The 12,323-nt window shown below is 35.6% G+C and overlaps 1 protein-coding gene across 1 annotated transcript; it reads left to right on the top strand.

Annotated features, from left to right (window-relative positions):
• The first annotated feature begins 7,529 nt into the window (after nucleotides 1–7,529).
• On the top strand, nucleotides 7,530–9,077 carry LOC114184575 (uncharacterized). Its single transcript, XM_028071881.1, has one exon. It carries the CDS (start codon nucleotides 7,530–7,532, stop codon nucleotides 9,075–9,077), a length of 1,548 nt encoding a protein of 515 aa, XP_027927682.1.
• The last annotated feature ends 3,246 nt before the right edge of the window (nucleotides 9,078–12,323 follow it).

Below are 12,323 nucleotides of genomic sequence, written 5' to 3'. Positions count from 1 at the left end.
TCCTTCCTCTTTTGGCCTAGAATCCTCATGGGAATGCCTCCACCAATCATCTCCCTTCACTTGGCCAAGACTCACTCTCACATTAGGTTTAGGGTTTGCTAGTTAATCCTTTTTCATGTTTTTGTATTTGCTAAAGGACCCCTATGAACTCCTATTTAAAGGGTGCTCCTTGTCTTGTAAAAGAGTTGATCATTTTGTTATAAACTTTGTGCATTCAACCACCAATTTTCGTGAGCTCTCATTCCTAGAAGTGAACTCACCTTTGCCTTATCTTGCTTGCAAGTGGCGGCCCCATCACTCATCTCTAGGGTTTGGTTGGCTTAGATCCCCCCCTATGAGTGGCGTGCTTCTTCCATTCTTCATCTTCTATGCTTTCCATTTTTATTGTTTCTTCTTTCATTTTGCTCTTTTAGTGTTGTTATTGTCGTGTGTGTTTAAGCTTGAATCCAACTCTCTTCTTCCTTTCATGAGCTTGAGAAATGAACCTTCACATCTAGATAGCATGCTATCTTAATGTCCAGTGGGAATTTTCAAAAACCTTTCTTAAACAACTTCACCATATTCATAACTCTAAAAGGAAACAAGATAATCCTTCATCAAGTTTGACAACATTTATGCACCGTATTACTCATCAAAATACAAGATCTATATTTTCAGTGAAATTGACAAAGTATCAAAGCAAAGCAAGTCACTTGGTATATTCCTTCTTATTTATTCTTATGCTTATTAGTATAATTAAATTGAAATACTTATACTAACAATAAACGTTTGAATCATGTAGGATTTGCCATCAAAGTTTGCCAACTTTATTCGGGAGGTGAAGGTACAAGACGTCTTTCTTATAGGGCCAAAAACTATAGTGAATTGCAAAATACTAATATCCAACAAACAACGAAGTTCAACAAAGATTGGTCAAGGTTGGAGGCTATTTTGTTCTGAAAATGAATTAAAAGAAGGAGATATTGTTGTCTTTCAAGCAGACAATGATTTCATCGAATCAAATGTTGAAGTCTTCGTTAATGGTTGTTGTTGTGATTAGATTAAGCATAATATTGTAATGTTGATGAACTATGGTCATTGAACTTTGTTATATGACAATATAGTTGTGTACTTCATTAATTATGGTCATTGAACTTTTTTATATTACAATATAGTTGTTTCTAATAAATTGTTAAACTTTTTTTCATAATTTAATAATTTATAATAATTATTAAAAATAATCCTATGCATTGCACGGGTAAAAAACTAATATATATATATATATATATATATATATATATATATATATATATATATTTTACTTTCTATCTTATTTTAACTTTAATTTTATCTCTTTTTTATTTCTATTTCTATTACGTATACATATTTTATTTTCATCTTGTTTTATTTTTTTTATTGTTTTTATTTTTACTTTATGTAACGTCCCAATAAAATAGATAAATCCAATTTAATGAAACGCCACATACATAATTATCCAGAGAGTACGAAAATGGGATATAAAGTACACAGTTCCCCAAACATATTCATAACAAAAGAAAAGAGACGCCACCTTGCCTAACACGGGTACGATAGTTCAAAAGTAGCACAAGTTCTTATCCAGAACAATAGAAATCTAACTAATAAGATTCTCTTAGTTGCGGCCCCATAGTGAGCCTAACACCCGTCCATAGACATCAAGCTGCAACATCCCTATTATCATTACCACTGTCAAGGGTTTTCACATCTGCTCACATCAATAGAATTGATGATCATCGCAAAGGAGTAAACCACACACAATCATATAAACAAGCAAAGGGTAAGTTAGTGCAGAAAGGTTCTTATATCATAACACTCAACATACGAGTTCATAGTCAAGCATAATTAGCATACATCCACATAAGAAGTACCAAACTACATAAGACACCAAGACTTGACTATCCGGATACATACGATGAGGCACCACCACCAAACTATGGAATTACGTCCTAGCAGTGAGGCATCAGCATGAGGCCTTCGCGGAATTACATCCTTACATGAGGCACCACCACGAGGCCTTCATGAAATTACGTCCTGACCTTGAGGCACCACCACGTTACCCTCGTGGAATTACGCCTTGTCGATGAGGCACCACCATGAACTCCCCCTAGGAGGGTCCACGGGATTACGTCCATTAGGTGTGGCACCACCATGAACTTTCCCTAGGAGGGTCCACAGAATTACGTCCATTAGGTGAGGCACCACCATGAATACTCCCTATGAAGGTCATGGGATTACGTCCTACTCGCACTTTAACCATGTTTCGCCAACCACTCTTAGAGTTCTCATGCACATCAATCTCATGCGAATATGTATATATATTTGCCAAACCAATCAAGCATATATCACACCAAGCCCATGCTAAACACATCAACTTACGATCCCAATATATCATATACAATACATATAGCATCATGGCTTGAACCGTCTTAGGCGTACATCAATCAATCATGTGAGACATACATATATACACTTAGAAATGCCAAATCTCGCTCAAGCTAAAGAGTCCTCGCTCAGGCGAGAGGAACCCCTCGCTCAAGCTACTTGCTCTCGCCTGGGCGAGATTGCAACAGGGAGCACGTCGAGGTCTCGCTCAAGCTAGCCCAACTCGCTCAGACGAGACTGCTCTCGCTCAGGCGAGTGGCCTTCGCTTAGGTGAGCCCTCGAAATAGAGAGGGGAGTGAGCTACTGTTGTTCTCGCTCAGGCGAGAGCTCCTCGCTTAAGCGAGAGCTTTCGTTTTGAGCAACCAACCCGCTCGCCTAGGCGAGTTCAACAGAGCTCACCACTCTCTCTCGCGCAGAAACATGTCCACATCATTATAGCAATACAAACCACACATTTTCATACAATTAATAATACATACCAACCATCCAGTACATAGGATCAACCGAACAGGCATCTAAAACGTAAAAACAGTAAAGCCCTAGCTTCCCTTACCTGGAAAGAGGCTAATAACAGATTGTGACCTTAAGCCAAAGAACAGAGCAGCTCCAAGAGTAGGGTTACGAACTCGAACAGCGGCACAGAGAGAATAACAGGGTTACTACTGTGAATCCTAACAGAAACCACAAAAACAAACTTAGAAAGGAGGGAGTAGGTTCAAGGACCAACTTACGTGAAACGAGGTGGGCTTTTGAGCTAGCACGAACAAGAGGGAACCAAACCCTAGCAGGGCTTCTGTTGATAGGGAAAGGGAGAGAGTAAGGTCCTGTTTTACGAAAGAATGCAGAAATGAGAGGGGTTAGGCTGCCTTAGGGGCTTTGGACACCCTATGGGCCAGTCCTTAGGCCCAACAGATAAGGCTGGGCCCCTTTAAATTTTAAGGCAGAAAAAGAGGGTTTTACACTTTATATATTCATTTTTATTTTATCTTATTTTTAATTTATATTCAAATTTTTGTCTTATCTTATTTTATTTCCTTTTTTTATTATTTTCGTTTTGCTTAAAAAAATAATAATAAAAAAATATATACCAATAGTATAAAATTGGAAGTCAAGCCTCTGCTGACCATTCCCTTCCATGCAAGAAAAACGTTCAGGTTTTACTCCCTCTCTACGTCTTAGCACAAAAACAAAAATGTTGGGTATCTGTGCATCCATGGTAGTCATAACAACTGACAAACGTAGCCAAACTGATAGGGTGGTTGGGAGGCATCTGCCTTGTGCTTTTGGTCACCACAAAATATCCTGACAGAAGATGAATGAAAAGGGAAAGATGGTAATGACTCTTTGGGGGGAACGTAAAAAAAAAGATGGACTGATTAAGAAAGGTGGGAGATTGATATGCTGGGGGAGCTCGAACAAATTTTCATCATAGAGGAGGAACAGAAAATGGGAGAATAGCGCTTGGAAAATAGAGGAGAATAACACTTGGAAAATAGAGGAGAAACAAGCGAGCCAAGGAGGAAAGAATCATGAGACGTGAAGCCAGCAACTGATAGAGACTGCAAAGTAGGTACTTCATCTGAATACTTGAGTGCTTGAATGTTTAAGATGAACCTGATGCAATTGTGTGCTTGAGAATGTGGTCGTATATTGATTTTTGCGTGTCATTTATTTGGCTCATTGAATCTCTTGTGTGCATTTCTACATTATTGTTGCTTGAATCCTCCATTATCACCCTCGTCATCCTCACACCCTCATCGTACCTCCAGTCTTTAACAAAGTTTTATCATCACCATCATTTCCCTTCCTTCATTCATTCACCTTTGTTGAAACCAATCATCTTCATATTACTTCTCCTGCAGCCTGTACTTTGAACAGAACCTTTCACCATTATTCATCCATCTCCTTCACCTTCATTACTCCATTCTCCTTCACATGTCCTTCACCATGATCAACCAAAGCCCAATGCAAACTAGTTTCATCCACCACCCCATTATCCTCTCTGCTTCACCATCGTTCCCAATCCACCAATACTTTCACCGTTGAACCAGTAACACATACTCGCACACAGAACCAACTTCATCCTCAATTTCACAAACCTGCAACCCACACCCAAACAAGCCGAAACCCATCTCTACTTTGGTCTTCAAACCCAAGTCTAAACCTTTATTCACGTCACAATATAATACTTTCATTGGCACCCTCACACCAATTTCCAGCTCCGAAATCACTAATCATATGGTACCATCATCACTCAAAACCAAACCGTAGAACAATACAGCAAGGAGAATAGGAAAAAACAATCGTTAGCGTCGTTGTCGTCGGCGAGTCGAAGTCTCAAACAGGGGCGGTCTTGGTCACGGCCGATAGAGGGTTGGTTTTCGTGGTGTTTGTAACACCCTCTATTTTATATTAATTATATTTAACTTTATTGTTTAAATATATAGTATGATTTCATAAGTAACTTTATTAATTATATACAATGTAAAAGATGATTTTTTTTTTTTGGGTGCTAACTACTTCTTGTTTTGAGTTGTGTAAGTAAAATTGTGATTAAGGCTTCATTAACCATTGGATTAGGTTGAAATTTTAATAAAGCATTCCTAAAACATAGTTCTTCAATATGAACGGTGAGATTTTGAATTGGAGGTGCATGCAAGGAGCAGTTACTTCCGCACTTTAGTGTAAAAGTAAGGTCTCCAGCTCCTGTCCAGTTCTGAGTTACCTTGGTAAATATTTTATTCCTGCTTCGTTAACCGTTGGATCAAGATAAAACTTTTATACAGAGTTGCTAAGACATATTACTAAAGGTTGACCATTTGGAATTGTATTTAGAGGTCTGTGGTTAGAGAAATAAGTTTTGCAGTTTGACCTAGCATCAGTTACGTCCTGTTTTGGGTTATTTTAGTAACCATTTGATTTCAGTTTTATTAACCGTTGGATTGAGCTCCAATTTGTTCGCCCAGTTCTAGAGACATAGGTCTTTAGTTTCACCGTTGGGATTTACAAATAGAGTTGTGTGTTAAGAGATATGAATTTTACACTTTGGAGTGAAAACAAGTCTTCTAGAAAGTCAACAAGTCTTCTTGCAACTAGCATGAAGTCTCCTACAATGGGAATTTCGACCAAGCTTCTCTCTATGGTCAAAATAAACTTATCCTCACTAAGGAATCTCATAAATTTACCATCAATACATCCTTATCCCTTTGTCCAAGATTTTTCCTATAAATAGTACTTCATTTCACACATCTTCTTCACAAAAATCGAAAACAATAGAGAAGGAGAGGTCTAAACTCTTGGGAGAAAATTGAAGTAGGAGAGGGAAATCCAGAATCTTGAGGTCTTCATTTTCATCTTAGAGTATATTTAGCATCTTCAAGGTATGGGGGGTCTATCTCAAATCTCTAAGTCTTTATCTTAGCAAGTTTTCTTTAAGTATACAATCTATCTTCTTGATTCTGAAATTTTCATACATTATCTTGAAATCTTGAGTTGAAAAATGGATTCCTTGGGTATGAAAACCTAGGATTAGGTTCAAGAATCACCTTATTTGAAGCTTTACACAAAAAATTATAAATAAAACAAGTTTGCTATTTTACTTATAAAATTTTATACGGAAATTATGTTTTAATTATGATTACTGTTTTGATCAATTTTCTGTAAAGTTATTGTGAGAGAATGATTCATGCTTGGTTGTTAATTTTAAATTCTTTTTAACTTGGTTGATTTTACTATTTTTAAAATTGTGACAAATTAGAAACGTTGTTGTTATGCTGCCAAAATTTTGTGAAAGTTTCAAGAATTATAAAGATAATGCGAAAGGATGATTGTAAATTAAAGTACAAAAATAAAGAATAAAAAGGACTGTATGGATAGTACAGAGATACATTGGGTATAGAGTCCAGAGAAAGGTCTGATAGACCTAGGAGAATCGAGGGTGGTGATATAGATACCCTGGATTGACGTATACAATTAGCCGGGTATTCGAAAATTCACAGGCCTCACACTCTATTCTCGACCGTCCTCTTGACTATACTTTAAGACCAGGAAGCTGGAATAACGTACATGTTGTATCCGTGAGAACGTTTAGCCTGCTGGCACTATCCATATTGGCGTAAGACCATTATGATTCGGAAAAGTCTAATGGCAGTGTTTGGGACCCAAAGTATATAAAGAAAGAATATGAGATGAATATACTGATGAGTTGAAACTCGAAATTCTACGAATATGATTATTAAAAGATTGATAATGAGGATTTTGATATCCTAAATTTAAAACATACAGAAATGATTATTTTATTGATTAATTTGATTTTAATATTTTTGGCATGGTTAGTTATGACATTATGAATATTTAAACTTTTGTGAAAATGTTTCATTCAATTGAAAGTTTATTCAAATGATCATACTTTGAAATGTTATGATGAATTTTTGGAGTTAAAGGAAAGACTCACCCTTACTTTCTTTATTTTTCAGAGGAAGAAATTGGAGACCTAACATGTAACAATGAGATTGTTTAGCCTAACTTTTCTTGTAACCTTGGATTATGTTAAAGCTACAACTGATATGGTGTAACTTGTTTGTTATGTATTTCAAACTAAAAGTACCTTTAGTTGGTTGTAAAAGTATAAACAAACTTCTGTTACAAACACTTATATGTATATTAACATTTTATTCGCATAACTATCATGTATGTCTAACAGATTATACATTCGAGTGATGTATTATTATTTATTTTTTGTTTGGTATTTGTTAATTGAATACAAATAAATTTTTCCTTAAGTAAATGATACATTTGACAAGTAAAGAACATCTAGTAGCACTGGATTTTAGTTGGGGTGTTACATTAGTGGTATCAGAGCCTGGTTCATTCCAAGAGGACTAAGTATGGACTAACTTTGCTTTTGTTGTGTGTTTCTAGATTCTTTGACAATTAAGAATGTAGGAATATTGTTCTGAAACCTACATGGTAATATGTGATTTATTGAAAATATTTTTTTTTCTTTTAAAATGAAAAATAAGCGTGAAAAAAAAGGGTATATAAAACAATTCTTTATGAAACTAATACACTAGTTTCAGGGAATCATAACAGGTAGACCCAACAACACAAATGGTGAACTCTTAGTTAGAATGACACAAATTCTGGAAAATTTAGTGTGTGATAGAGGAAATGAACCAATAGAATATCGGGGTTTGTCCGCTTTCACAAAACATCACCCACCTAAGTTTGAGGGCAAATTCAACCCAGAAGGAGCTCAAAGATGGATAACTGAAATAGAAAAGATTTTCAATGCCATGGGCTGTCATGAAGAACACAAGGTTACATATGCGACATATATGTTGATCGGGGAGGCAGAGAATTGGTGGAGGGTTGTCAATCAAACCTTACCACATGAAGAGGGAATAGTTTCATGGGAAGATTTCAAAGCTAGTTTCTTAGAAAACTATTTTCCAAAGGATCTTAAAAAACAAAAAGTTAGGGAGTTTTTGGAGCTCAAACAAGGGAACATGAGCATTGGAGAATATGCTTCTAAGTTCCACGAACTTATGAAGTATTGGCCATACCATCAAAATAATGGAGAAGAACTTTGTGCGCATTTTGAGAATGGGCTAAGAGCAGATGTTCGTACAACAGTCAGTATCTTTCAAATTACTGATCTTTCAACTTTGGTAAGTAAATGTAGAATTTACGAGTCTAGCCTGAAAAGAAAAGATGTGGATATGAGAATAGGAGGACCAATGAGAACTGATAAGAAATATCAGGTTCATGTTAACAAAAGGCCATATCAAAGACCTAACACTTTTTATCTTGGTGGAACAACAAATCGTAATGGCAACAATAACGTTGATAATGACATAAAATGTTATCGTTGTGGAGGACCACATTTGAGGAAGGATTGCAATCAAATCTTTCCTTCTTGCAGCCATTGTGGAAAAGCTGGACATCTTGCTAGCAATTGTTGGTTTGCACAACAAAAAGTTGACAGTGACAAGGGAATTCTGAAATCTACACATCATAATGGCACTAAACCAAAAATTCAAGGGAAAGTTTTTGCCATGAGTGGAGCTGACACAACAACCTTTGATGATCTCATTCGAGGTAAGTGCATCATAAGTGATAGAGTTATTGATGTTCTTTATGACTCTAGAGCCACACATTCATTTATATCTTTGGATTGTGTAAAAAGTCTTGATTTGCCTGTCACAACTATGCCTTATGATGTTGTGGTGTCCACTCCTACTGATAAACCAGTTACTACCTCTAATGCATGCTTGGGATGTTCTATCATCATACATGGTAGAACTTTCTTAGTGGACTTGATTTGTTTACCATTCTCTTGTTTAGACATAGTATTAGGGATGGATTGGTTGTCAACCAATCGTGTCCTTCTGAACTGCAAAGATAAAACTTTGATCTTTAGTACACCGTCACAAGAAAACTCTAGATTTATAACTACAGAGGACTCTAAACCTATAAAAGATGTCAAAGCTTTTATGGTCCTATTTTCTTCTATTGTAGAAGAATCTCTTGATGTGAGTAGCATTCCTGTTGTTAACATTCAATTGAAAGTTTATTCAAATGATCATACTTTGAAATGTTATGATGAATTTTTGGAGTTAAAGGAAAGACTCACCCTTACTTTCTTTATTTTTCAGAGGAAGAAATTGGAGACCTAACATGTAACAATGAGATTGTTTAGCCTAACTTTTCTTGTAACCTTGGATTATGTTAAAGCTACAACTGATATGGTGTAACTTGTTTGTTATGTATTTCAAACTAAATGTACCTTTAGTTGGTTGTAAAAGTATAAACAAACTTCTGTTACAAACACTTATATGTATGTTAACATTTTATTCGCATAACTATCATGTATGTCTAAATGATTATACATTCGAGTGATGTATTATTATTTTTTTGTTTGGTATTTGTTAATTGAATACAAATAAATTTTTCCTTAAGTAAATGATACATTCGACAAGTAAAGAACATCTAGTAGCACTGGATTTTAGTTGGGGTGTTACAGTGTTCGCAGACCTAATCGCGGTGGTGGCGAGTTGAGGGAATCATGGCGCTTTTCTCTCTCGTAGAAGATGATAAGCAAGAATCGGAGATGAATGGACGACCGACGACGGTTGGAATCATCGACGGTAGTTTCTGGCGGGCAAGGCTGCGCAGCTGTGAAGGGGTTTGTTGTAGTTGTGTGGTCATGCGAGAAAGAAGTTGGTCATGTCTTGCGCGAGAGAAGCAACGACAATGGAGACGATTTGGGGAGTTGGGTTCTCGTCGGCGATGGTTCCGGTGGTGACTGGCATCGACAACGACGCCTCTCGTTGTCCGTGGGATGTGCGACGGCAGCACCTACCGCTGGTGTCGTGATGGCTTGCGTCAATGAAGAAGAGAAGGTTGCCATGGTGGAAGGAATAAACTTTAGTTAATTAGGGTTTTCGAAAATAAAGAAAAGAGCTTCAGGCCTTCAACCCTTCATTACCACATGCACCCCTGTTTTATCTCATACACCCCTATGTGTTATGTTTTGTCCTTTCTTTTCTTCTCGCACCTCCAATTTCTGATAGCTTTACACTACTATGTTTACTAATCTGCACTACTATGTTTACTTACCCCACCCCCTCTCCATGTTCTATTGTCACTTTTGGGCATGTTTTATATTTTACTTATTGCACTCCCATTTTTACTATAAACACCTGATTAACTTCATGCACCTCCCACGTTATTCATGCACCATCATATTTTTGTATTTCACTTTTATCCTTCTTAAATAATTTCATCCTTTTATTTATTTATCTATTTTTTTATTATTCATTTTTTATTTATTTTAAAAAAAATAAAAATAAAAAATATATTTGAAAATTATCAAAATTACAAAAATAGGAAAATCTAAAAATTCTTTTTTCACTTTATTGTGTCTGCCCGGTCGCTCGCACCGCGTGACACTCATTTTCAAAAATATCAAAAATAGTTTTCTTTCTCTTTTAGTGTCTGTCCGACCGCCTGCGTCGTGTGACACGTATTTTCAAGTAATTTAAAAAATACAAAAAATATAAAATTTCAAAAATATAAAAATATCAACATTTTCAAACAACTACATCTCTTAAGAACTACGTGATCCTTGATTCTCCGCCGTGAGATACGTAGGAGCAAGGCCAGTCCTTGTCAAGTCCACCTCCAAAAAAGCAAATCATTTTCTCTATTGTTTTCCAAATATCTTTTAAAGAACTTCGTAACCCTGATTTCTCATTTTTAATGAGAATACGTAGGACCAAGGTCAATCCTTGTCCGGCCCAAAAAACTAAAAAATATTTTGTTTCTTTTTAGCATTTTTGTCTTATTATTTTTTGGGAAAAATAACATTTTGAAAATCACATCAACTTTGCATATTTAATTAAAGGTACCGCCCTCAAGCGGGTGTTGTAGGGTGCTAACACTTTCCCTACGCGTAACCGACTCCCGGATCCAAAATCTAGTCTTTCGCATACTTGTCTTATCTTTATGGTTTTCCATAGTTTTCCAGAATAACTATGGTGGCGACTCCTAAAATCCTTTTAAATCCGTTTTCTTTTTTGGTTCGTCGTCCGTCGCCATTCCAGTTGCGACATAGACAAAATTGGGTGTGGACATTAAGGATAATGAAACAATTTGACACATAAAATAGAACCTATGAATGACACTAGAATTGAATGACAAATTAAAAATATAAAGAAAAGCTTAATGAAATGAAAGGAAGCTTATTCTAATCTCAATATTTGATAAAAAAACAAGTGAATTATTCCACCTTTGTTAAGGACAAATTTAAGATAGACTAAACAACCCTAAATTGCACTTTTAAATGATTTATCACAATGCTCTCAAGAAAAGTGTGAACAGATGCCTTCACTTCAAACATTTATCATTTTTTCATTTCTCAACATTTATCTTTTATTCGTTTTTTTTTTTGTATTTTTCATGAAGCTCTTACGCACAATATGTTCAAAACATATATGGATTTACACTTATCAATTAATTGTGATAAATAAAACAAATAAAGTGGAACAAAATTATGAAACCGAAACATATTTGAAAAATAGTTTGGAAAAACTACTTTTAAGAACTTGATAATGATCTAGTATCAAGCATGAACTCAATAGAGCAAGTTAAAACACTCAAAGTATAGCCAATCGGTAAAAATGGCATAGAATTGCAATAAAAATATATTTAACATACAATAGTAGATTTGCATACAACATATTGCATTGTTCAACATTTTAATCAAATATATGAACTTTTAATTGGTTAAACTCATGAATTGTAACATTTAAATGAAATACATGACTAGGGCAACATGGAATAGATGCTCAAATGAAAATTAAACTCAATCAAACATGATTTCACCAAACAAAAATGATTAAAGACTCAATAAAATGGAAAAGCACATCAAAATGAACATGTATGGAGTCCTAATCAAGTTTGACTGATTGATTTATAGAGGAAATCAAAATGAATCATCATCCAAGAAATTAGAAACAAAATGAATTGTGTAAACACATAAGACAAGCAATGAATGTATGAAACAACATTGAAAACAACAAAGGAACTGAGAACTTAGCTCAAACCTGAGGCAAACATGGCTTGACATGACTCTAATACCACTTGATGAAGCTCCTTTCATGAGATGGCTGGATCTATAAGACTCCCTGGAAGAGTAGCAGAAGCAAATGTAACAGAAAAGTGTTTTGGTGGTGTTGAAATTGGTTGGTGAAGGTTGAACTCTAAGAAGGTTGGGCCAATCTTAGAGAAGGAAGGCTAAAAGAGGTTCTTAAAGGAAGCTCTAGCAAGTGACTCTCAAACGCAAGGTGTGGAATCTTAACAACATAACACTAGCATTCAAAAGTTATCTTTTACAAAGGATGGGACTGTAACATCCCATC

Source organism: Vigna unguiculata, chromosome 5 (genome assembly GCF_037176805.1).
Source record: "Vigna unguiculata cultivar grain cowpea cultivar isolate G323 ecotype 2 chromosome 5, ASM3717680v1, whole genome shotgun sequence".
Taxonomy (NCBI): Eukaryota; Viridiplantae; Streptophyta; class Magnoliopsida; order Fabales; family Fabaceae; genus Vigna; species Vigna unguiculata.
Note: the sequence above shows the minus strand (reverse complement) of the source record. Positions and strands in the feature narration are given on the sequence as shown.

Excerpts from the sequence above, each read along its gene's own strand:
- LOC114184575 (XM_028071881.1), top strand. The coding sequence starts at position 7,530 with ATGACACAAATTCTGGAAAATTTAGTGTGTGATAGAGGAAATGAACCA.